Source organism: Podarcis melisellensis (assembly GCF_964234715.1).
Source record: "Podarcis melisellensis genome assembly, chromosome: 7".
Classification (NCBI taxonomy): Eukaryota; Metazoa; Chordata; class Lepidosauria; order Squamata; family Lacertidae; genus Podarcis; species Podarcis melisellensis.
In genome coordinates this window covers 63,275,972-63,302,964 of record NC_138539.1, presented here as the reverse complement: position 1 = coordinate 63,302,964, position 26,993 = coordinate 63,275,972, and the positions used below count along the sequence as shown (strand labels likewise).

Here is a 26,993-nt window from a genome sequence, read left to right as displayed (position 1 = left end):
TTTCCTCAGCAAACATTTGTTATTTTTTTGGACAAAACGCCATCAATGACAGTTGCAGATTATATAACTCTAAGGAAAAGCAGGATTTCCTGGTGTGCAGAAAAAAAGTAAAGATGCACTACAATGGCCTGGATTGCAAAGAGGAACTAAATGCAGCAAAGCAGAGCAAAACGGTTCTGGACCCCCCCCCCTTTGTTTGCTCTTGTATCCAAAATACAGAAGAAGAGCCTAGCAGGGAACAGCAGATGTCAGAGTCGGCAATTTCCCTTCCTTTCTTTGCTTCAGCTCCTCAAAACTGCCTCAGCTGCCTAAGTGCCCACCCACAGGCCTGGCAGAAGCAGCCAAGCATATTCTGCCCCAGGAGCAAACCGTGCGATGCTCAAGCCGCACACCTGTGAGCCACACATGCAGGCACCTGTGTGAGCCTCTCGCTCGGCCTCTCCTCTGCCGAACCTACTCCAGGACCTGAACAGAGGCTGGGAAATGCCAGCCCATTCTGCAAGCCACGCCAAAGGAATCACGGCAGCTGTCGAAATGCAGATCGCCCGCAGCCTGACAGTTGGGAGGCTTTGAGTAAAGCGTTTTTTTCCCTGGCAGTGGAGAAAGCTGCGTAGAAGAGAAGAGGTTAAGAAGGACAGGAAGCCTCCAGAGTTAAGGCAGACTTTGGGATGTTTTCACAGAGAGAATCAGAGATGCAGTAGGCCATCTAGACTGGAGAAAGATAATCTCCAAAAGAAGGCTGTCGAGTTTCAGTCTTTAATATAGGAATCAGGGCCACATTCCATTCTGAGCAATCCTCCGAGGGCCATATGGCATGGATGGGTGTAGCAACAAATGAAATTGTTGCTTTTTGTACTGGTTTGTTTCTGTTGTTGTTTAGTCGTGTCTGATTCTTTGTGACCCCATGGACCAGAGCACGCCAGGCACTCCTGTCTTCCACTGCCTCCCACAGTTTGGTCAAACTCATGGTGGTAGCTTCGAGAACACTATCCAACCATCTCGTCCTCTGTCATCCCCTTCTCCTTGTGCCCTCCATTTTTCCCAATATCAGGGTCTTTTCCATGGAGTCTTCTCTTCTAATGAGGTGGCCAAGGTATTGGAGTCTCAGCTTCACGATCTGTCCTTCCAGTGAGCACTCAGGGCTAATTTCCTTCAGAATAAGTGTGCATGCACACGAAAGCTCATACCAAGAACTAACTTAGTTGGTCTTTAAGGTGCTACTGGAAGGAATTTTTTTTGTTTTGACTATGGCAGACCAACACGGCTACCTATCTGTAACTGTTCCTTCAGAATGGATAAGTTTGATCTTCTTGCAGTCCATGGGACTCTCAAGAGTCTCCTCCAGCACCATAATTCAAAAGCATCAATTCTTCGGTGATCAGCCTTCTTTTTTGGTCCAGCTCTCACTTCCATACATCACTACTGGGAAAACCATAGCTTGTTTCTATACTCACTCAACTCCATCCCAAAAGGCTCCAGACTCTTTTCTGCAGGCAGATGCAAGGGCGAGGAGGAGATGGAAAACTTTCCTTCCACAAGCATCTTTAAGTTAACAGTATTTTAGGATCCAAGTCCCCGAGGGTGTATCTGGCCCGAATTAAATTTCTAAGCCCTTACACAACTATCAGATTTGCAAGGCAGTTTATTCATGTGATATTAATTCCAGCAACAATGCCATCACATTGTTAAGTCAGCCACAGTAATGCACTAAAGCTCGACTCTGTAGAAGCTCGCACATATGGAACGATCTGCGAACCACTGTTTTAGCTTCATTGCATTAAAATCCACTGGGTCCCATTTAAACATCAGTAGTGGTATTGCTAGCTAAAAACGCAAAAGCCCTGCTGCATAGCTGAGGTCCGCAGGGATCTAGGACAACCTTCAAATCTTCTCTTTAAAAGCAAATCACACCAGAAGTTTTCCCACCAAGCTGCAAAACTGGCATTGGAAGTTCTGGTGTGACCAGGCAGAACCGTGAGGGAATGTTTTTACAGCCACAGGAAGCTGCAGGTGAGATAGGCAATTTGGGGCAACCATGATGCTATTGATAAAATCTTTGAAATGGACCTGAGTGGGCATCCGAGGAGATTCACTTGAGCAAATCCACTTTATTTTTGTTTGTTTGAGCAAGAGCGATTCACACACATACCAGGTCACATTCAGGTGTGGTTAAGTAATTTTAGATGCTGAACTTATTTAATGGTCTTACACGGCCACCTTCCTTAGATGGCAACGTAGATTACTTCACTTTTTTCACTACTGATTTTAAAAAGCACCTTTTTTTAACCAGATCTGCCTAGTATACCCTTGTACTATATTATTCAAAAGGGAACCTCTATGGCAAATCCCTGCCAATGCAAGGGGGTTTTGATTAAAGACCTACAGTATTTGTTGTTGTTGGCCTTTGGGGGATAATGTACAGTGGTACCTCGGGTTACATACGCTTCAGGTTACAGACTCCGCTACCCCAGAAATATTACCTCGGGTTAAGAACTTTGTTTCAGGATGAGAACAGAAATCGTGTAGCAGTGGTGCAGCGGCAGCAGGAGGCCCCATTAGCTAAAGTGGTGCTTCAGGTTAAGAACAGTTTCAGGTTAAGAACAGACCTCCGGAACGAATTAAGTACGTAACCAGAAGTACCATTGTATGTTACCTTCAGGTTTCCACTTAATGTGGGAAGATCTGGACAGAGACACTTCCTTATTCCATGTGTAAGAATACCAGATGTATCCTTTGAAGACCTAAATAGGGCTGGTGACGCTTGGAGATTGGGTAGGGTTTCCTCGCCATCTAGGCTCCAGCCCATGGCAACTTCCAGTCACTGCTGACCCCCAACTGTGACATATCTGCCCAAAGTATGCATGTGGCACTGTGCTCTAAACCCCTGAGCCTCTTGGGCTTGCCAATCAGAAGGTTGGCAGTTTGAATCCCCACGATGGGGTGAGCTCCCATTGCTCTGTCCCAGCTCCTGCCAACCTAGCAGTTCGAAAGCACACTAGTGCAAGTAGATAAATAGGTACTGCTGCGGCAGGAAGGTAAACGATGTTTCTGTGTGCTCTGATGAGTGCCACAACCCCATAGTCGCCATTGATTGAACTTAAACCACCAAGGGGTCCTTTACCTTTACTTTTTTTTACTAGCAGAAACTGACCTCTGGAGGCAACATTGCAATTTTTTGTTTTTTTTGTTTCTTTGGTCAGGCATGGGCCCACAGTGCAAGAAATTATGCTTGTGACTTTGTGCAAAGGATGTGGTGTACTTGTAAAATGCTGCAACACCAGATAAGACACCTCAATTCACTCCTATCTGGCACTTGTGTTTTGACAACGTAGACAAAATTACTTTGCCAACTCAGAAGGCTAACCAGGCCCAACCAGTAACTGAACGCTTTTCTTCCTTTTTTTTTAAGGAGTAGGCATTGGAGAAAGCTACAGGAGGCCAAGAAAACAATGGAGCTCACGCTCAGATGCTTCCCTGAGCAAATGGAAAATTGGGGAGTGTGTGTGTGAAGCTGTAAGTACCATTGCGTCGTGCTAGACCAGAACGGATGGAGGCCTGTCATTAGGTTCGCTGAATACGGCAGCCGATACAGAAGCTCAACTATTCACCAAACGTTGTTAATTTCAAATTCGGTCTCAAAAGCTCTTTGCACTCGGTTGCTTCCGTTCCAGATACCGAATGCATCAAGCTGCCTTGCTAACAGCCTGCTGGGTTTTTCCTTCCTCACAGAGCAGAGAGGGAAACAAGAGGAGAAGCTGTTGGGCTTGTCGGGTTTCACAGAACTCTGTGTGAGCCACTTTTCCACATCCATTCAAGCAGCTCAGGGGAGTCTGTCAGGGTCAGGAACCGGGATGACAGTAGAAGAGTCCTCACCACCCTGCTGCAGCAACAAAAGGGGACCGTTTATAGAAAGGAAGGAAGTTCTCATGCATACGCACATACACATCTATAGGAGTCAAACTTTCAGACTTCCACATCAATCATGGATGTTAAAAAAAGATGAGATGTTGGAGAGGAAATGCTATTTAAAACAAATTCCCATGTGCAAAATCACTCCAGTGCACTGTTCCTCAGTGCCTCGCAGCTCCTGTTTGGTAAGAGCAGTTTCTACATGAGCTGCAGGGCAAACCCATCTCTCTGCCTGAGAGAAAAATGTCTAATCTACCTCACAGGGTTCTTCTGAGCATGAAAACTCTAGTAGTATGTTCCCTTTTGTGCGTTTAGCACAGGGTACATTCTTCCTTAACTAAAAGCAGCTTGGGGGTGGGGTGTGAGGAGAGAATCGGTGTTGGATCGCTTGCACTCTGGACCGTTGCCACCCTTGGCTGATTAAAAAAATGAGCAGGGAGGGGACAGGGAGGAGGTAAATGTCTCCCTGCGAGAGGGGTGGTCCATGAAGGAGACAGAGGTCAAACCACTCCTTGGATTCGGAAAATCTAAGTACCGTATTTTTTGCACCATAACACTCACTTTTTTCCTCCTAGTAAGTAAGGGTAAATGTCTGTGCGTGTTATGGAGGGAATGCCTACGGGTGGCATGCCTACGGATTTTCCTTCTCTAAAAACTACGTGCGTGTTATGGTCGGGTGCGTGTTATAGAGCGAAAAATACGGTAACTACCGGCCAGTTGCCAGTTTCCCCTTCTTGGGCAAGGTTCTTGAGCAGGTGGCTACTTCAACTAGGCCTTGGGCTGATTAACATTCTATGGCCTTTTAAATGTGTTTGTGGGAGCAAGCTTTGGTTTGTTTTTGTTTTATTATGGGTTTTGTGTTCCCATGTTTTATTTTTATATTGTGAACTGCCCAGCAAACTTTGAATGAAGGGTAGTATATATTATTATTATTATTATTATTATTATTATTATTATTATTATTACTACTACTACTACTACAGTGGTACCTCGGATTAAGAACTTAATTCGTTCCGGAGGTCCGTTCTTAACCTGAAACTGTTCTTAACCTGAGGTACCACTTTAGCTAATGGGGCCTCCCGCTGCCGCCACCATGCAATTTCTGTTCTCATCCTGAAGCAAAGTTCTTAACCTGAGGTACTATTTCTGGGTTAGCGGAGTCTGTAACCTGAAGCGTCTGTAACCCGAGGTACCACTGTATTATTATTCCCAATTGTGACTGCAGTGTGTGTGTGTGTGTGTGTGTGTGTGTGTGTGTGTGTGTGTGAACCCTTTCATCCCATGGTACACCTTAGGCATGCTGCAACTCGCACACGTTACCATTTGGGTTTCCAGAAATAAAATGGTTTGGTTGTGTTCGGGTGAGGAGCAAATGGAAGGCGAGGACTTGTGGTAGAGGCTGCCCACCAAAATATCACCGTACACATACCAATCCATCAACCAAAGGGGGGGGGGGGAAGATGCATGAATGAGCTCACATATCAGGAGTGACAGTGGCTGTATAATGGGTTTATTAGTACAACACAGAGAGACACACACACAAATATATAGGCTGGCATTTTGATGATGTAATGGGAACCCTGCAGGGGAAAAACATGTATACCTGTGCAACACTGATTCCTACTATGGCGCAATGGGTCTGCCTGTTGCCCAGAAGGTTGGTGGTTCGACTGTGAGCAGGATTCCTGCACTGCAGGGGGTTGGACTAAATGACCCTTAGGGTCCCTTCCCACTCTACAGTTCTGTGATCCCTGTCTGGAAGCATTCTAATTAAACCAATTGTTCGTTTTATTTTAAGCACCCACATTTTAATTTTCAGGTGTACAGCTTCCCCAAGGTGTTTGTAAAATGTAGAATAGAGTGGGGGCAATGATGATAGTATTCCATAATGATGTATGCAAATAACAGACTGGATAATAACAACAACAACAACAAAATAAAAACAATAGTCTTCACGTGACACTGAAAGGATTTCAGAGACACCCCCAGTTGACCTTCCCTGGAGAGTTTCAAAGGCAACACAGCAAGCCATGCCCTGCCTCACCGCAGATGACCCAGGGACCCCCAAATGGGGCTCAGACAAACTTTATAGAATCTGCAGTGCCGTTTTACAAAAACAGATACCTTCCCACATCTCGTAAATGTACCGAATGTCAGCAAATACCGTCGCTGTTGGGATGGGATGGGTGGGGAGCTGCATTAACAATAACTGTTCACTTTCCAATCTGTATGGGCTTGTAAACAACACTTGCTTGGTTAGCTCTGGCAAGCAATAATCAACCTCACCCCCTAAGGGACCATGCAGAAAAGCCTCCTTAAAATGGGGAGAGTGTCGTGTCATTCCTTTGCAGCCCCTGCTCTTGAACCACCAATGAGTAAGACAGTGGGCAAGTTGGCAGGATTCGGGGGGGGGGCGGCGCTACTAATTTTTACGGCACAGTTTCCAAGGCTGGGTTTCCCACATTTGTCATCAGGTACCAGAAACTAAACAAGAATAATGATGGCCAAATGTTGTTTGCTTGCATGTTTGTTTGTTTTTTTTCAAACTGCCAGCAAGAGACATGCTGGCATCTGTTGGCAATTCTGATGCAAAGCTTCCACCACACACCTGGGTCTTTTTCGAGCTTTTATGCATCCTGAGTGCCACGGCAGGCTGTCAGCTGTTATTTAGCAGCTCACGCTAGCCCTCATTACGAAACCTGGAAGGGGTGCAGGAGCTGAAACTGGAGAGGTTTCAAACAAGAACCAGAAGTGGCTTTGGAAGACGTGCAGAGATATGACGACACCCCACGCTTAATTTTGGGTGGTCTGCTTTTCAAAGCTGCACACACAGGAGCCACACACATGCACTCTCCGTGCCTGGTTTATGCATCTGAGCACTCCACACGCCCCAAAAGCAAAGGCAGTGTTATTTCAGTTGCTTGGAAAAAATGGACTAAGGATCGACAGTCTTGAGAGCCACAGAATTAGAACTTGCAACAACAGATGCTTCAAACTCACATTTGCATCTGGCCCTTCCTCAGCTATGCAGTTCACTGGGCGACCTGGGGCCAGACAGTGCTTCTCAGCCTAACCTATTTCACAGGGCCATTGTGAGAATAAAACTGGGGAGGCAGAGAATCATGTATGCAAGTTGGGCGAAAGCTGGAATAGACATGAAATAATATCAGAAATTATTCCATTCCTCCGATAAGCAACAGGCATCATGATGTTATGAGTTGTGAAGGGCCGACCACTACATAACCACTATATTCAGTGAAGGGTTAGCAATTGGACAAACTTATAAATTTACAAAGGCTAGGAAATAATAGTGGCAATCTCCCTCATGAGGTCGGGCTGGCAATGGCTCACTGGGTCACTGAAGAAACAAAAGGCCGAGAATGGCCTGGTTTGTTGGATAATGGTAAGCCATGGGCGAAGCAGAAGACCCTCTGGCCTAGTAGCTTTTGGGGAAGAGCTACTGATGTCATACCTGCCAAGTGTCCTGGAAAAAGCGGGACATTGTACCGGCCATTTTGGGTGCCACAATCTCTCACTGGGCTCACTTGATGCAGGCTCGAAGAGCCTCCTGCACAAATCAAGGCAACGAAAGCTCAAGCTATGCAAACCCACGCAATGTTGGCAAAGCTTTAGAACAGGTAAACGTTTTCGGTCTGAGGGTCAACTTTCCATGGGACGCATGTCTTTGGTGTGGTGCAAGAGGCATTAGTGGGTGGAGCAACAGCGTGCTACAAACTGCCTATCCCCTGCCAACCCCCAAAAAAACTAAAGAGGAAAGCAAGAAGCATTGCCACATTTCAAGGACAAACTCTAGTCTGGTGCAGAGGAGGCCTGGGGAGCGTTATGGCCTGGGGAGAATTTAGAAAGCCAATAATTTTACCCCATTTCAATCTGGCTTCAGACCTTCTTTCAGCACCTGAAACTTGGAAGATGTTGGCCGCCCACTTCCTTGAGAAACAGGCTCTCCCTGGGCCGAGTTCCACGGTCTCCACATCAATTGCAAAATTATATTTGAGGGCCTTAGGCATCTCAAAAGCCTTGCTGTCCACCTCCTCCTCTGCCCTAACTACATCTACACACATTGCAAAATGGGCAGCTTATTTAAAATACTTTTTTAAAATCCCATTCAAGGCAGTTCCCAATAAGAAGAAATTATTAAAAGACACCACAAATCAAACATTAATGCTGCTAGGACTGCCTGTTCTTATTTTCAAATCCTTCTGCACATGGAAACTTGGCCGCTATTCCTCTATTGTGTGTGTCAAAGTTAATTGCCTCCAGGGGGGTTATGAGTGTCCATGGCCAGTTTTTACAAGGAAGTGTCAGCGTGTGAGAGAATTTAAAAGAAGCCCGATATTCTTCCAGGGTTGCTTGTCCTTAAAAGTGTGCCTCCCAGTGGTAAGAGAGAGACATGACCAAGAGCAATTCCTCCCATTTAAGAACTAAGAATCCTTTCCCTTTTGCTATTATTTTTTATTGATTATTAAGTCAGGCAAAGGCACTGTTCCTCTAAGTTGGATTTTGGTGGCATAAATTTCAGAGAGGAATGAGGGAAAGTAATTAGGATATTATCTATTCCAATGGCCTAGCAACTAAATAAATGGTCAAATAATTCAACAGAGGTGAAACAGCAAGCACGGCCAATTTAAATCACTACTAATAAACATAGTGTTATGTATTGAAGTTCTCACCCTTGCCACCAGGGGTATTGTGTATATAGTTTTCACTCAGGTCCACGTCAGTTAATTTAGGCGGGAAACCCTGGGATATTGTTGTTAGTGTTGACAGGCGGCTGCCTATAAAAGCAGGCCAGCTGAGCTGTTTACTTCAGTTCAGTTCCAGCTTACTATAAAGAACCACTTGGAGAAATCCCTGTCTCGTCTGCTTTGTCAACCCACTACTTAATACAGTGGTACCTCAGGTTAAGTACTTAATTCGTTCCGGAGGTCTGTACTTAACCTGAAACTGTTCTTAACCTGAAGCACCACTTTAGCTAATGGGGCCTCCAGCTGCCGCTGCGCCACCAGAGCACGATTTCTGTTCTCATCCTGAAGCAAAGTTCTTAACCTGAAGCACTATTTCTGGGTTAACGGAGTCAGTAACCTGAAGCGTATGTAACCTGAAGCGTATGTAACCTGAGGTACCACTGTACATAGTGTTTTGGCAACTTAACTTTTTTTTATAATGGCATAATGCTTTCATGGGCAAAAGCCTACTTTATTAGATGTACTCTAGCCCATTAAAGTTTACACCATTACAAAAGTTGCTAGCCTTTAAAGGTGCCACACAGAATACTGCTGTTGATTTTGATGCAACAGACTAACACTGCAGCTTCACCGGAAATTAGTAGTGAAACACACATACGGTATTTATGTTTGGGAGAAAATTTACTTAGCTGCAGTTGGCAGGACAGAAAGAAATGTGAACTATCCCTCAGCACATGCTTCATTTAGAAATGTCACTTGCAACACACTGGATTAAAATATAATCACATACAACACCCCCCCAAAAAGAATGAATGCATATTTTGCGACCTCCAAGGTTGTTGTTGTTTTTTTAAATATAACATTTTATTGCGAAGATTGTTTGATACAGAACAGCAATTACTTTCATCATGTTGAATTTGGAAGTAACATACAACTGAATGAGAAGAGGAATAGAAACAACCAAACAAAACGCGTGATTCTCTGTTCATGTGGCATAAACCAGTCTTGTACATAACTTGTAGCAGCAGTTTTTTTAAAGAAGTTCCCTTTAGAAAAAAAATATTATTATATATATCTGCATGTGGATTCTACACACTAATTGTTGTTTCCTTGCACAGGCTGAAAGTTTAACGATTGAACTTCCTTCTCGAGGGGACAAGGGGGGAGGGAAAAAAAGACAGCCCACGCCCCAGTCCTCTTTATCTCTAGCGAAACTTGACTCAACCAGCCCAGGGACAGTGCAAGGGGGAGAACCTGCAATGGATACGTTGGCTCCTCAAAACTATTATGATGCTAAAAGAAACAAGGCAAGGATTTACCACAACACCTCAGTGTATAGACCTTATTTCCTTTCCAGGACCTTTTCCCTTAATCGCTTCGAGGGGCTAGAACAAGGATGACGAACCTGACGCCCCCTCAAAATCTTCCTGGATTCCAGCTCGCATCAGCACCACTCAGCATGGCCAACTGCCAGGTAGAATGGGAGATGCAGCCCAAACGCACCTGGGAGGGCTGCAGGTTCCCCACGCTGCACTAGTGGATCTACTCCAAGTGTCCTGCTCTGTCTTCACAAATCATCTCACCACAGTTTCATGATCCAACCAACACAGGGGGTAGCAACACAGAGACTCATCGTGGGACATGGAGGTAACTCCAGTGTCTGCTCTAGGGTGATGGGAGAATTGGGGGTTTGGGTGCTAGAAGATAAAAGACTCTTATAAATCATTGCGAAGCTGGAATTAAATCAGCAGAAGAGCTAGCTCCAGATGAACTTTGTCAGCCTTCCCCAATCTGGTGCCCTCCAGAGGTTTTGGACTAGAATTTCCACCAGCCCTGACCATTGGTCATGCTGGCTGGGGCAGGTGGAGGCTGCCATCCAAAGAATCTTGAGGTTGCCAGACAAGGGAAAGCCTGAGCTACGCCATTACAGCTGCAAACGTCAACTGCCTCTTTTAAACCTTGTTTCCATTCTTCCATATGTATTGCTTTCACAGTCAGGTGCTTATTGTAGTGATTTGAATTTTCAGAATTTGCTCCATTGCAAATCCAACAAGAGAATTTCAGAAAGGGGTGGAGGGGACATGTTGTTTTAAAAAGCCCTGAGAGAAGAGGAGGTGGGGAGGGAATCAAAAAAACAAAAGAAAAAAAGAAAGCTGTAGAGACGAATTAGCTGAACATGCAAAACTAAGCCTAAGATTCACCCATAGTTTAAACACATTATAAATTTCACAGTTTAATATAGGGGGGGGGGGTGAATGTGAGGAGGATGGAGGGGAGGCAATCAACAAAAGGGGGAGGGAAACAAGAACAGAGGGGTTTTCTTCCTCCATCAAACGCGACTAATAAAAACATCAATAAAATGTGGCAAGATTTTATAATCTACTAGGATATAGATAAAGGCTAAATAAAGCTTTAAATCAATAGTGATTATTGCTAGCAGATGTCCCGGCAGGGTGCTGGGAAAATATTTGCCACATTATTCCTGCAGCATAGAGTTTAGTTCACGTCTGTCAAACCTGCGCCCGCCCACCCCCAAAAGACAGAAACCATGTGAATTGGCCTGCAAAGAGACTTGGCATGTCCGTGGAATGACCCACACAGTCTGGGGTGGGATGGGAGCAGTTTTTGACAGTCCTGGTTTAGTTAATGGCTTCTCCCCCACAGTATTGCGCAGTTTAATGTGGAGAGCTGCAAATTTATATATATATTTATATATATATTTTAAAAACCAGCCCAAGAACAAAAATACCCCCAAATAATAATTATAATATAATAATAATATAATAGCAATTAAAAAATTAAGGGATGCATTAAATTGGCTTTGATGAAAAGACTCATTTAACAGAGGGATTTTGTAAAAAGAATCATTGGTACTGATTTTCTATTAATCTGCAGGAATGGTTTCAAAACATTTTTTAAAAAAAAATCCTCAATGACAACAAAACCTTATCTATACCTCAACACCTTTCCCCTTGCTTCTTATTATATATTTACTATTTTCAGCTCAGAATGATTTCTACCCTCTTCCTGTGCAGTCTGATTCGAAGTGCTAAGAAGCAGCAGACATTAAAAAGATAATCGGTGTCGGGCTTTGTCCTTCCAATTGCCAAACTGAATACCGGGGTGCGGCTGTGCAAGATCACTTGAGGTACGGAGCCTCACTGAGGGCAGGAGAGGTTAGCAGTGTGAAGAAAAAGAAGAAGAAAAAGAGGCCCAGGGTAGTAAAACAGCAGGGGCTGCAGAAACGCTTCACTTCCCTCTTACCCCGGAAGACTAAGGGGCAAGTCTGGTACCCAACTAATTCTACTCTTAAGACACATTGAAATTAATGGGACTGAAGTTAGCCATGACTAACTGAAGTCCACCGATTTCAGCGGGTCTCATTTGAGTGCGACTTAGTTGGATACCATCCAGAGCATCCTTTCCCAAACTTGGGGTCTCTAGCTGCTTTGGGACTACAATTCCCATCATCCTTGACCACCGGTCCTGCTAACTAGGCATGATGGGATTTGTAGTCCAACAGCAGCTGGAGAGATCCAAATTTGGGAAACCATGATCCAGAGCTTTCTGCACAACGCCCAGCTACTGTGGCAGAATGATTATGCTTGATCCACAAGTCAATCTGAACAAGAATACTTGGGTCTAATCTGGTGAACAGTCTGCTGCAGACTACAGGTAAAACCCAGCAGAGCCCATCCTACAGAAGTTGGTTCTGTTCCGTTTTCAGTTCTGAAGGTTCGCACACCTACAGTTCCATTGCCCACTTCCAAAGGCTCCATTCTTACAGGAGAGATGGGAAGTCAATGTACTGGACTCACAGCCAATGGAACTGAGGGACGAGCCCAATGTTACTTCCCAACATTTTAAAAAAGGAAGCTACAGAATTGGTGAAACCATCCAAAGATGTGTGTTTCCATCAAGCTGGAAAGGTTGAATATAGAGCATGACACACAGACCTCGGAAAACTCATGAAATGTATCTGTGAGAGCCATTCTGCAGAGCCTGATGGCAGTAACGTGACCGAGAGGCACAATTTAAATCCAACTCTGTGTCTGTATCTTTAAATGCAAATGAAGGAATGTAACAACGCAAGTAATCTTGATCATGTGATTCAAGAGAAGGAAGTTCAAACTAATGGATTGTTTTTCTCCCTCTAAATAAATAGGTTCAGGGTGAAAATAAAGCTTACATCCCAGCATGCCAGCTTAACTGGTCTGCAGGTCACAGTCCTAATGTGGTTGACTTGCAATGGCTCCTGCTGCCAGCAACAGGATATGCAGTCTAATCCTGGCTCCCAACTTCATGGAAAATTTTGGGAAGGAAATTTATTTTGTCAATCCCTAGTTTTATCGCCGGTAAGTATTTTCTTTATTTTGCTTTAAAGCACAGTAAGGTAGCGGCATCATTTAAGGCTTGCAATTTTCTTTTCTACATTTAATCTGGAAGACTGAATCATCGTGCTCATTAAAAAAAAATTGATAACGCAACTATTGCAGTTTCGAACAACGCCAACTTCACAGAATCCTGCAGTGCCTTCCTCATGCAATTTGGAGGACCTCCTTGCCCCTCGCAGTTCTCTCCGCGCCAGCCTGCTGCTAATTCCATCAATCCTTCTCCTTTTCACTAACTCGCAACGAACTGTTCACCCATGAAATGCCCCCCTGCCCACACCCCGTGCAATTTCAACAACGGCTTAGGCCTTGTCAATGCAACCAACTTGGATAAACTGAAGACACAGCGGGAAGGAGGGAGTGCTCAGATGACCATGTGAACAACCCTACAGTCATGCCACCTGGGTGCATGTGGACTTGTCCATACAACCAGAGATCCTGCAATTGAAAAATAAAATGACACACACACACACACACATGTACAATGTGTATGTGCATAGGGCACAAGTGGTCGTTTCCCCCCCTCACAATCCCACTCTCTCCCTCCTTGCAACACTCGTTCAGTCTATCTGCTCTGGTTGTGTGAACGGGGCTTGAGTTGGCCTACACTTGATTCTCAAGATCAGAGGACTCTGTGTAAATACAGTAGAAGAGTTGCATTCCCGACGGGGAGAGTCGGGGAGAGATTAGATCACAAACATTTAAGCAGGCAATCCAAACTGCGTTGTAGATTTCCGTGGGCAAATATTGCCCATTGGTTTCTGCTGAACGCAGAGATTAGCAAACTGACAAAAAAATTTTTTTATATAAAATATTAAAATAACAATAATATATTGAAGCACAAATCAAACATATATATATAACAAGTGGGTGCATAATTTCCATAGGTTTTTTTTTCTTTTTAAAGTCGCTATGCAACTCTTTCTGTAGAGTCTTTAAGTCCACAAGGGCCAGAAAGAGCCTTTTACAAAAGGACAGTAGCTAGGACATCATCATCACCATCGCGAATGCGGAAGGGGAGAGGCAGAGAAGCAGAAGTCAGTGAGGTTGAACATTTTGCTTTTCCTGGTTTTTGGCTTGGACCAAGTTTAATCAACCATGTTTACACCTGGAACTGGTTTTAACTCTCTCCCCCCGCCCCCCCCCCCCGTGTGGCAAGTACAAAAAGAAAAGTAGCAAATCAAGAATAGGAAAACAAAATCAACACCTTATTTCTAGTTCCTCTGTTGGGGGTTTCTCAAAATCTTCTTCCAGTTATCGGCTGCAAGTTTCCAAGGGCTTCCTTGCCCCAGTGACTCCTCCTTTCCAGCTCAGAGAACACACAAAAGCGGCTATCACAGATATACAGTAACAAGCTCACACACCCCAATACAAAAGGTAACATTAATGCTCAAATGAAAAAGGTCCTCTCCAAATAATTGTCATTAATATATTTTTTTTAAATCATCTTTTTGTTTGCGTGTGTTTTTTTAAAAAAAAAACCTATGATACCAAAAGACCTAATAAAGTAGTAAGGCACTCAAATCAGTATAGAACTGTAGTCTTTTGCATTTTTTTTTTTATACTGAAAGACTTATGGCACTGAATCCAGACTGCCATCTTCCCACTCCCACCAATCCCCCAGCCCTCAAGCCCATTCCTGCATAACTGACAGCAGGCCAATTCAGCATCTCAAAAAAGAAAAAGAAAAAAAGCTTGCATTGTCAACTTTATTCCGTGTACGCTGGGTCAGTTTGCTGGGGGTGCGGCTGATGATTCTGCAGCCGTCATTCGACTCCCAAGAGCTGAGGTGCACTCTCTGCAGAGGCGAGAATGTGACTCATGGAAGATTTTTTGTTGTGAATCTCCAGCAAGTCCTGGATGAAGCCAGACGGGCTCCCGCGATCACCTTTCCCTCGGGACTCTGTTTGCTTCTGGGCGTTCTTGCTGGACTCTGCAGGACAGGAGCCTGCCGTCCGACTCCCAGGGCTGGGTTTGTCTTCTTTGCAAACGGCCTCCTTTGCGGCGTTGACAAGACTTTCCTTGCGGCTCCTGGTGACTGGGGAATGGCTCCCCAGCCCTGCAAGCGAGTCGCACTCGTTTTCCGAGATGGGGTTGGTGCTGCTGTGGAGAGACTCGTTTTCGCTTTCTTCCTCGCCCCGAGAGTGGCCGTCCTCTCGGTCGCTCTCCTTCTCGTGGTTCTTAGCACTTTTTACTTTCTGATGGATACGCTGGTGGCGAACCAAGCTGTGCTTCAGAGTAAAGGTCCGTTCGCAGGTTTGACATTTGTAAGGTCGCTCCCCTAGGATAAAATCAAGACAGAAAGGTTTACAAACTCCTTCCTTCCTTCCAGGGTTGGAATGCACTCTGCCACATAACACAAACCTATTTAGCAGAAGCTGGCAGAAGGCAAGTGATTGTGCCATAAAGGTAAAGCTAAAGGGACCCCTGACCATTAGGTCCAGTCGTGGCCGACTCTGGGCTTGCGGCGCTCATCTTGCTTTATTTGCCGAGGGAGCCGGCGTACAGCTTCCGGGTCATGTGGCCAGCATGACAAAGCCGCTTCTGGTGAACCAGAGCAGCCCACGGAAACGCCGTTTACCTTCCCGCCAGAGCAGTACCTATTTATCTACTTACACTTTGACGTGCTTTCGAACTGCTAGGTTGGCAGGAGATTGTGCTATATAGCAATGCAAATTTAGGTTTCTTAGAATATTTCCCCTCATAAAACGGCACCCCTGCATTTTTCATCTGTCAAGACCATGAAAACATCAGCGATATCGTGACCTTTGACTTTCCACCATAGAAGAGGTGATTCTGCCAGGGTGGAAGCTCATGTTGGTTTCACTAACAACTGATCATGTTTATTGTCAAGGAAAAGGGACACCGGATTTCAATGAGGTCAGGGATGGGGAGCCTGTGGTCCTCCGGTTGTTGTTGACGGCAGCTCTCATCATCCCTGACCTCTAAGCCATATAGATGGGATCCCTGACCTCTAAGCCATATAGATGGGACCTCTAAGCCATATAGATGGCACTGATGGGAGTTGGGAACCCATCATCTGGAGGGAGGCAGGGAGGCAGGTTCCCCATCTAACCACTCACAACATACTAAAAGCAAGATCTTTTACAGCGAAACTCTATGGACCATAGTCTGAATGTACTCCATGTTTTCATTTGCTTGCTTAACCCGAGGGGTGGCTAACACCCCAGAGAACAGGATCACACTTCAAAACGACCTTGACAGGTTAGAGAACTGGGGCAAAACAAACAAGATGAATTTTAACAGGGAGAAATGTAAAGTATTGCACTTGGGCAAAAAAAATGAGAGGCACAAATACAAGATGGGTGACACCTGGCTTGAGAGCAGTACATGTGAAAAGGATCTAGGAGTCTTGGTTGACCACAAACTTGACATGAGCCAACAGTGTGACGCGGCAGCTAAAAAAGCCAATGCAATTCTGGGCTGCATCAATAGGAGTATAGCATCTAGATCAAGGGAAGTAATAGTGCCACTGTATTCTGCTCTGGTCAGACCTCACCTGGAGTACTGTGTCCAGTTCTGGGCACCACAGTTCAAGAAGGACACTGACAAACTGGAACGTGTCCAGAGGAAGGCAACCAAAATGGTCAAAGGCCAGGAAACGATGCCTTATGAGGAACGGCTAAGATTCGGTTGGGCATGTTTAGCCTGGAGAAGAGGAGGTTAAGGGGTGATATGCTAGCCATGTTCAAATATATAAAAGGATGTCACATAGAGGAGGGAGAAAGGTTGTTTTCTGCTGCTCCAGAGAAGCGGACACGGAGCAATGGTTCCAAACTACAAGAAAGAAGATTCCACCTAAACATTAGGAAGAACTTCCTGACAGTAAGAGCTGTTCGGCAGTGGAATTTGCTGCCAAGGAGTGTGGTGGAGTCTCCTTCTTTGGATGTCTTTAAGCAGAGGCTTGACAACCATATGTCAGGAGTGCTCTGATGGTGTTTCCTGCTTGGCAGGGGGTTGGACTCGATGGCCCTTGTGGTCTCTTCCAACTCTATGATTCTATGACTCTTGGGAGTAAAACCTGGCAAAACCTGGCAAAACATTTCTGAAGAACTGTGTGCCTGCACTTTATTTTCATACTTCATTAGCTCCCAGTACATTTCCGAGCACAATTCAAAGTGTTGGTGCTGACCTTTAAAGCCCTAAACAGCCTCGATCCAGTACACCTGAAGAAGCGTTTTGACCCCCATAATTCAGCCTGGACACTGAGGTCCAGCGCTGAGGGCCTTCTGGCGATTCCCTTGCTGCAAGAAGTGAGGTTACAGGGAACCAGGCAGAGGGCCTTCTCAGTAGCGGAGCCTGCCCTGTGGAACACCCTCCCAGCAGATGTCAAGGCAATAAACAACTATTTTACTTTTAAAAGACAACTGAAGGCGGCCCCGTTTAGGGAAGTTTTTAATGTCTGATGCTGTATTGTTTTTAATATTCAGTTGGAAGCTGCCCAGAGTGGCTGGGGAAACTCAGCCAGATGGGCGGGGTATAAATAATAAATTATAATAATAATAATAATATTGTTGTTGTTGTTGTTGTTAGTCTCTCTACAACCATAGTTAAGTGCCCCAAAAAGATTGTTTCCAAGGGGGCTTTGACTTTGCAAATAGATGGCTAGAGAGATGCTCTTAGCAAGAATTAGGCCAAAATAGTTTGACATGCTGCATGCAACGTGAGCAATTTACGAGGTGTTCATTCTTCACGTTTAAGCTAGCATGCTTTCTGCAGAAATTTCGTGAAATGCATCCAGCAGCAGTGACAAAGCACTTTCCCTCTGCAGTGTAAACAGGCTTCCTTCTCTTTCAGGGAAAAACACACACCAAATTTTCATTTATTTTCCAATTGGCATAATACAGCCCTAGGAACACGAAAAACAGCCCAACAGCTCATGAATCAGCACTTCCTTTTCAACCTTCAACCGAAGAGCAAATAAAGTAATGCACAGGGAGAATGAACTGAGTTCTATTTCCTGATGGTTGTGCTTTGCTATAAGAAGACGGGTTAATTTATTTTATTTTTTCGTTTTTTAAAAAAGGAAGGCTAGGGGAAAACAGTTTTAAAAAAAACTACAGCAAAAAATTAAAAGTGGGTAACGTGCTGCAGCTAAAGGATTCTGGATATTATAAGGGTTGAAGAGAGCACAAGAATACCTCTTTGAAAAGAAACATAGTAAGCACTCTAGCCATATATACAAGGTGGGAGATGCAAGGCTGTTTTCCCTCCTCTGCCTATTGCTTGTCTACAGAAATAGGCAAGTCAAACCTTCCTGGTTGAGGATCGTCTAAACTGGTGGCAGCTCCCTAGGTTTTCAGACAGGGGAGATGCTGGGAACGAACCTAGGAGCTGCTTCACAGAGTACTCGGGCGCCAGGCCTTTCCTCACAGTCATACTGTTGTGTATAATGCCCTCTTACCTGTATGGGACCTCATGTGCCTCGTCAAGTCTTGCAGAGACCAAAATCGCTTGTTGCACACTGTGCAGACTTTCTTCCTCTTATCTGCCTTTGACTCGCTCTTAGTCCCGCCGTTCGCTTTTGGCTTCCTGTCGTCGTCGCTCTTCTCCGAAGACTTCCGCTCCGTGCTCTCCCCCTCGGAGATGCTCTCGCTTTCCTCGTTCTCCTTCCCTGTGGCCTCGCCGTCCATGGGAGACTCTGCAGCCTTTAGGTCTCCCGTGGGCTCTTCCTGCTCAGGAGAAGACTCCTCCTGAGCCATAGGAACTTGGCCTCCGCCTTGGACGCTCTTGCTTTCGTCCTCGCTGCTCTTTTCATCCTTCCTGTCATCGCGCTCGTGAGCCTTTTTGTGCCGGCTTAGAGTGCCCGCGAACTTGAAGGACTTCCCGCAAATGTCACAGGTGTGCTTCTTTTCTGCCTGAATGCCGCTACCAGTGCTCTGGTCGCTCTCAGCCAGCTTGAAGTCCATGAGCTTGCTAGCAAAATTGAGGTCAAGGCTCCTGTTACTGGCAGAGTCTTCTTCTGGCCCCTCTTCGTCCTCGCTGAGTTTCTCTTGTGCATCTTCTTCCCCTTGAGATGTGTCCATCTTCTCCTCCTCTTTGGGACTGCGCTCAGGGTCTGGAAGCTCAGCGGCCTCCTCTAGGTGGTCTCTTTCGCCAGAGGTCAAGTCTAATGCTTCACTTCCTACACTTGCATTCTCCAGATCCGATTGGCTGTCTGCAGGAGAAAACAAGAGAAACATTGAAGTTCCTCAGCAATCAAAAGCACCAGGAATCATCACACACACATAACGTTTCACTTCACAGCCACCCACACATAAATTTGTTTTGAGTCAGGGTCCAACACATTCCTGGTCAAGGGTAACATCAGAAGGCATGATTGGATGTGTGTTTTTCACCAGTTTATGAGCTATTATTCTTGGATCTCCACGTCAAATCAATAGTGTTACAGCCAACCTTGGTGCACAACACTTAGGCCCAACTCACATACCCAACAGTAGCATGGCAGTGCCTGGCATAGCACCCCTGAGCATCTGTTCCATGTGGCTGACTTCCAGGTGAACAAAGATAGCACGAAAACACAGAAACTTGTATCTGCACAAGATTTGGTGCGTACAACAACAAGGATCTCCACATTTTGTTTTCCAACTAAGAAAAAACGAACTGCATGTTTTTACTTTTGGCGAGTTGGCAATTTTATTTTAAAAGGCATGTGCTTAGATGGACAAAGCCTAAAAATGTTAGAAAAAGACAGATCTACCTGTTAGCAAAATGCACTCACCCTGATCTAACATGAGGGGAAGGATATCTATCTTGTGTACAGTGGTACCTCGGGTTACGAACTTAATTCGTTCCGGAGGTCCGTTCTTAACCCGAAACCGTTCTTAACCTGAGGCACGCTTTTGCTAATGGGGCCTCCCACTGCCGCCAGTGTGCGATTTTCGTTCTCATCCTGGGGCAAAGTTCTCAACCACGAGGTACTTCTTCCGGGTTAGCGGAGTTTATAACCCAAGGTACCACTGCATATGATTCCTCCATGCCTGACCTGAGAGCAGGGCAGGGCATGACGGTGTTCAGTACCCCTGATGGGGTATCTATTTGGGAGGGGGCATAGAGTGCCCCATCCTTCTGTTGAGTAGATCTTGACATATTGTTAAAAGCTGTGGAAACGAGATCCCTTCAGCATTTTCCTGTCCTTCTATTGGATCAGGGCAACCATTTTAAAACATTTGCCCCTTTGCTGCCAATGAATGGCCATTCCATTTCTCCTCTTTCTTTCATGAAGAGCCAAGGCAGTAGATGAACACCATATCTTTAGTTTTTAAGAACTCAATGCAAAATTGGTGGCTCGCTTTGAGCCTGCTGAAGTTCTGGAGAACTCAAAAGCTTACTCGCTATTTTGTGACATTTTGGTTGGCTCTAATATAGGTTTTGTTCGACCATGGATTTTGGGCTACTACTGTTTTTTAACAGACCAACACAGCATCCTTTATTTTTTTTATTACATCTATTAATATACCGGCTTGAGTAGTCACAATCACCTTGTATGGTTAGCATGCATCTGAGTTGTTGAGAAGGCCTTCTACACATGACAAGCACAAGAAGGCTAAAAAGCTACAGATTACAAACCTAAGCCTTCAGCTCATGAATGCTTAACAGCTGCTGAGTAACTATGGGGGATTTACAAACTCTTGATAAAAAGAAATGTTTAGGTTCCTTTCATGCTGACACACAGAGCATGTATTTATGAACGAGAACCTCAAAACCTAAGATAGGGAGAGTCCTTGGAAAAGAAGATGACTTTCAAGGTCGAGACGGACAGAAATCAACAAGCTGTAGATGTTTTAAAGCAGACTGGTGATAAGATGTTGGGTTTAATGGGAGAAAATGAGGATAGTTGGACTGGTGCAGAGGTCATGTGGAACTGCACAAAGACCACAATGCACACATTTGTGAGCTAACCGTTTTTAGCGGTAGGAATGCTCAGCGTTTTGAGACAAAATGGCAAACATAGCTAATCCCCAGGAACAAAACAGAGAAGATGGTTATGAATATAACCACATTCATCACAGCAGATTGGCAACAGCTTCATCACAACATTCCTGTAATTCAGAATTTATCATAGCAGTTTGGTTACAGCTCAAGAGGTGGCATTATGAGCCCAAGAACCCACAGCACAGAATGGAAGGCAGGGAAGTCCCCAAGAGCCAATTCAGTCTATAAAACAACCAAATCAGCAATACTGGATCACATGAGCTATTAAGTGGCTTTCAGTGGGAAACCCTATCCTTCCTTTATAGAAAGAGGAGCCATCACTTACCACGTTATATACAAACACACACAGTAGAAAACAACAATTAACACCCCCCCGAAAAAAAATCAAAAGCACAATAATTTTATAACTGTCTCTGGCGGCAAATATCCCAGAATCTCCCCTTGAAATCACAAGTTTGCATTCCGCCTTTCTAGCAAAGTATTTGCTAGTATTTCTCATTTTTTCTTACAACCACAGCAACTTCCTAGTTCCCCTTTAACCGACTCCTCCTTTAATCAGCATCCATACAGCTAAGTAGTTTAAGCTCAAGAAAAGCAAAATGCAGCACATCCACCCACACCAAGAACCATTTTTGACCATAGAATCATAGAGCTGGAAGAGACCACAAGGGCCATCGAGTCCAACCCCCTGCCAAGCAGGAAACACCATTGTCATAGCATGGGGGGAAACCCAGAAATTTGATTGCTTCAGGTAGCAGAACAGATAGGATGCAGTGGCTAGAATCCTGGGTTTGGACATGAGAAGTCCAGGTTCAAATCACCATTAGAATCATAGAACTGTAGAGCTGAGAGGAACCCTGGGGTTTTCTAGTCCAACCCCCTTGCAATGATGCTCAAATGGTGGTCTTGTATGAATTATTCACCCTAAGGCAGGGATCGGGAACCTGCTCCCATCAGCCCCTGCAGGCCTAGCCAATGGATTATGAAGTTCATGAGGACCAAAAGTTTCTCATTCCTGCACCATGGGATAACCTACCCTACAAGGTTGTTGCAAGGACAAAATGGTGTTCTGAGTGGGTATTTAATATCATTTTCAGATACTAGAATGTGGGAATTATTCCAGTCGGATTATCTTTTGTGTGTTCCAAGCTTAGTTTCAGGAGCAACCAACTACTGACCACATGAACTAATTGGGCTTGGGAAATAGGATGGTGATCTATGTGTGGTATTTGGAAGCTGCCTTCTCTCTTGAAAATTAGGTGGTACACCAGTTTTAAAAATAAACCTGCAACTGGACTCCCTATTCTTGGAAGTTGCCCACCTTTTAGTATTCACTTAGCACATTCTCTTGCCTTTCCTTGAAAGAGAGGACCTATTTAGCAATACATATTGCTCTGCTTTCCTTTGGACCACAGCCGCAAGTCCAAGAGGGGGGTCTTGCCTGGGCAGCCCAGGACTTCCATAAACACTGCCCAGGCTTGAGTCCTGGGGAGGTCACTTTGGTGCTGCTAACACAACAGTTTGACTTTACCCCTGGAAGTGCACTCCATTGCCTCTCAAGACAACAACATGCAGCAGCAGGACCTATTTTAGCGTGCGCACACTCCACAAAAATAAAAACCGTTAATGTTTCACTAAAAAAATACATGGCTGTTGCATGTATTGTCCCTATAAGCCTATTTAAGGGTGGCAAAACGCTTCTGGCTTTTGTGAAAAAACTGCTGACTAGGAAGCAAAGTGTGAACAGTGCATTCTTGCCATGGCTAAAGGAGGAACTCTTTACAGGGTGGGGCAGAAACTGGAATTCACTACTTAAAACCTTGAAATCTAAGAGACTAACTGGGTGGAGCCCCCGAGGTATAAAAAAACCCCCAAAACTGGTCTAACTGAAATGCCTATATATGAAAGCGAGAGATAAAGGACTATATCATTTGCATAACTGACAGTTATGCAATGCAAGCATGCCAGCTTCCAGGGATTTCAGTTATAAGCTACTGTTCTGGGTCCTCTGAAGGACTCGTTTTTCATTCTTTCAGTCACGTACCGGGGCAGTAGCAGCAGCAGTGGGGAGGACCAGAAAAGGCCGAAGTTAACACCTGCTTCTATGCATTAATGCATGCATGCATGCACACATGCGCGCGCGCACACACACACACACACACACACCGTACTGAGGGAGGCAAATAATGCATGTAATAGCAATGAGAAAGAAGTTACGCAAGGCACCTAAAGTTGCAACAGCCCTATGGAAAAATAGTGAAGATCCACTATAGGAACTTTCAATTTCTGCAGAACAGCCAGGTTGGTTTTGGGTTCTCTGCCCACCCTCACCTCCCAATCATCACGATCCAATCTCAAACAGCATCCACTAGGTGGAACACTTTGGTAAGCTAGGAATCTTACAGATAGAAGGATTCACCAAAGAGACCTTTCTCGTTTCATGTCTGAATTTTCCAAGAGGTACCTGTAACAAATGCCTCACCATCGTCACAAGCTGTCCTTTATTCAGCCATCTGTTATAGGAAGCAACTCCAACCGGGTAAATTCCAGGGCACACACCAAACCTCTGGTTTCTCTCCTCAAGCTGCTAAATTACCTGTTCTGAACTTACCTGCACAGCAGCGTTAGCAGCTGCTGAGCTGGTACCCAAGGCAAAATTTTAAAACTTCACAACCAAAGCACCAACACTTTTTGTTGTTCTTGGAATATCATAAGTTTCATGGTCTTTTTGCAAATTCATCACATCGCTAGAAACATGTCCTACGTCTTCAGATTCAGGGGGGAAGCGCCATGCACATCAATGCAATTGGCTGTTGTTAAATGAGGGTTTTAATCAATGAGAACAATCTGATTTACATACAACTGAAAATTCCAATTTAGTTTAGAATTCGAACTACTGTGAAATTCTGAATGGATTGGCAAATCTGAGAAATGAGAAAACTGATCAGAGATGATTTGGGGATGCAATTCTACACAATCTGGACTTTTAAACTGGGAGCATCTTTGGTAAGGTGGCTGTATATTTTGTGATCAAAACACTCCCCACTGCAAAGACTAACTCAGGAGATCCAATTGCTATTTAATTTCATTTTGGTTCATTTTGGTTCATTTTGGTCATACCTCGGGTTACAGACGCTTCAGGATGCACGTTTTCGGGTTGTGCACCACGCCGAACCTGGAAGTACTGGAACGGGTTACTTCTGGGTTTTGGCTAAATCGCGCTTTGCGCTTGCACAGAAGCGCCGAATTGTGACCCGCATATGTGCAGATGCGGCTCTGCGGGTTGCGAACGTGCCTCCCGTATGGATCACGTTCGCAACCTGAGCGTCCAGTGTTATGTCTGTAATTTTAACAAACTAGACTTCATCACAACTACAATTTGCAGAACTTGGTCATAATAAGGCAGTGTTGCTGGCAAAGCTGTCTTGCTGTAATGATAGTAAAAAAAAGTATCTAGATTGCTTAACCTATTTAATCAAAGTAGAAACAATGAAAACAACAACTACCCTGGGTGCTATCAGGTCATTATTTACTCAGCACCCACTCCCTTCTCAGGGCTAAGCTGGATGTACAGAAACACAGCTATTGTGTAATACACATTGTGAGCCTTGGTGATCTCTTATGAAGCAGAGATGGGCCATCTATGTCCAGAATGAGGGGACAATGAATGCTTCCCTCCTTGTTCTGAAACTACCTCTCTCCAGCTCTGGGTGCCCCACCTGGAAAAAAACAGCAGGTTGCGTCAGGAGGAGCATGGGCAGGATTTAACAGAGGGCCTTTTCTACCTATAAACACTGGACTTTAAGGGAGCTGGAGGGCATTTACAACAGAGAAGGACTGCAGCGCAGTGTAGCATCTGCTTTGCATGCAAAATTGATGGTTTGAAACTTGCACAGTTCGCTTCCCAGCAAGGCTGGGAAAGATTCCCAGGCCAAAACTCATTGCGAGTCAGTGTAAATAATACTGGGGGACTTCTGGGAGAAGGAATGGCGGATTGACCATCTCACTATAGGCTCTCCGCTGATAGAAAATAATTATGTGGTGACTGGTGATAGGCAGATGGCCTGGCTATTAAATCACCCTGGGAGATAAGAGTGATCGAACAGGAGCAAGCTGAAATGCTTTGATCAAGTGTAGACAGTATTGGGCTAGTATTCCGCAAACTTGGGTCTCCATCTGTTTTTGGAATACAATCCCCATCATCCCTGTCCACTGGTCCTAGGAGTTGTAGTTCAAAAACAGCTAGAGACCGAAGTTTGCAAAACCCTGAACTAGGTGGACCAGTGGCCCGATTTGATATAATCTTCCTAAAAGAGGGCACCCCTCTTTGTAATCACACATGTCTGTGCTGCTGTGACACCTAGCCAGTCATTCATCTGAGGGGCCCAAAGGAAAAAAGAAACACGACTTTGTTTTAAATTCTGGAACAACCTAAAAGAGCTACCTGTGCTATCATGAGCTCCAGCATCACTTTCTTTAGACTGGGGGATAAGCCCGTTTCTTCTCAGACAGTAGTTGACAACTCCGTGTTTGCGTAAGAGGTGGCGTTCACAGTTAGATTTGGTGGAAAAGAAGGCATCACATTTTTGACAGGGGTAGGGCTTCTGACCTGAATGGAGCAGGGAGAAAAAACACATTTATCTTCTTTCTAAAGTGTCACAGGAACTCCTGCGTGCCTTTCTATACCCTCTGCTTGCTTTGCGCAACTGCGGCTGAGTTTATAGCAGCTCAGTCCTCCTCTGAAGGAAATCTAGAACAGAAAGGGGAATTACTTCCCAAACAGCACTTTTAAGACTGCAGCTGTGGCCTAAGTCAACTCACATATAAAATAAAATTAGGAAGGTTGAATATCAAGGCTCTGAAATTCAAGCCCCCTGAGAAGTGTCCTATACAATAGGACTCAAGTTTAAGCTCTTCTGGGCTTAAAAAAGCAGAGCAACTATTTAGAAGCAGAGTGGTTAAGAAAACTCAACTGTATCAGAGTTAACTACTGTATTACACAGCCTGCCCTTCAGACGCCATGATTCTACGCTAACCAGACGAATCCAGAAGAAACTGCTTAGCCAGCTGACTGTGGAGGATTTTAATATCTGCTTTTGGATTGGTTTATGCAGTAGCGCACTTATCACGGAGAGATGTCTTCACTGGATGACCTCCCCTTGCTGGTGTTGAAACACATCTGCATCGGACATATCTCTACAGTGGTACCTCTGGTTACGTACTTAATTCGTTCCGGAGGTCTGTTCTTAACCTGAAACTGTTCTTAACCTGAAGCACCACTTTAGCTAATAGGGCCTCCTGCTGCCGCTGGAGCACGATTTCTGTTCTCATCCTGAAGCCAAGTTCTAAACCTGAGGTACTATTTCTGGGTTAGCAGAGTCTGTAACCTGAAGCGTATGTAACCTGAAGCGTATGTAACCCGAGGTACCACTGTATATAGTTTGTAGGGTGTTTTCCCCAGTAGAGTATGTTACAGCACCAAGAGAGACTGGTCACATTGTGAATTTTTGACAAGATAACATGCAAAACTGTGCATCAGGGCTACAAAATGAGTTGGACCCAGAGGAAAACAGCTGAAACAGGTGGGAACCTAGGAAGAGCAAGGGGGATTAGGGTGGGAATGCATTATGGATGCCAAACAGAGGCTGGCTGGAAAGGACTCCGTGTGCTCTACATCATACATCTAACCACCACAGAAATGTCTGGCAAAAACACAAAGACACCCTTCTCTCTCTCTCTCTCTGGGAGATGTTTGAGAAGCACATGGCAAGTCATGTTTGGGGGAAGGGCAGCAGCGGAGTGATAGAGCACACGCTTTGCATTCAAAGAGTCCTGTGGTTCAATTGCTGGCTTCATCAGGTGGGACAAGGGAAACGTTCATTCGAAGCCCCAAGGAACCTGTGACATTCAGGCTAGACACTATTGACAAGGGAGCTTCCTTGCTGTTCCAGCTGCTGCAAGGAGCCATCGCCTTGCAGAGCCCGTTTTAGCCATCTGGCGTTCCAAACAAGTTCATCACACTTTAGAATCC

At 44.9% G+C, this 26,993-nt stretch overlaps 1 protein-coding gene across 7 annotated transcripts in view; it reads right to left on the bottom strand.

The window, feature by feature from the left end:
- Positions 1–9,277: 9,277 nt before the first annotated feature.
- The window catches only part of RREB1 (ras responsive element binding protein 1), a 128,932-nt gene continuing 111,216 nt past the window's right edge, over positions 9,278–26,993 (bottom strand). For 5 of the 7 annotated variants that reach the window (XM_081918149.1, XM_081918151.1, XM_081918150.1 and 2 more), the window contains 3 exons: positions 25,407–25,571; positions 18,432–19,184; positions 9,278–15,287 (listed from right to left, as the gene is read on the bottom strand). In XM_081918149.1, coding sequence (XP_081774275.1) covers positions 14,773–15,287; positions 18,432–19,184; positions 25,407–25,571 — 1,433 coding nt within the window. In that variant the 3' untranslated portion in view covers positions 9,278–14,772. The remainder of the gene's footprint in view (positions 15,288–18,431; positions 19,185–25,406; positions 25,572–26,993) is intronic. The other 2 variants (XR_014170164.1, XM_081918153.1) reach the window with 2 other exon arrangements.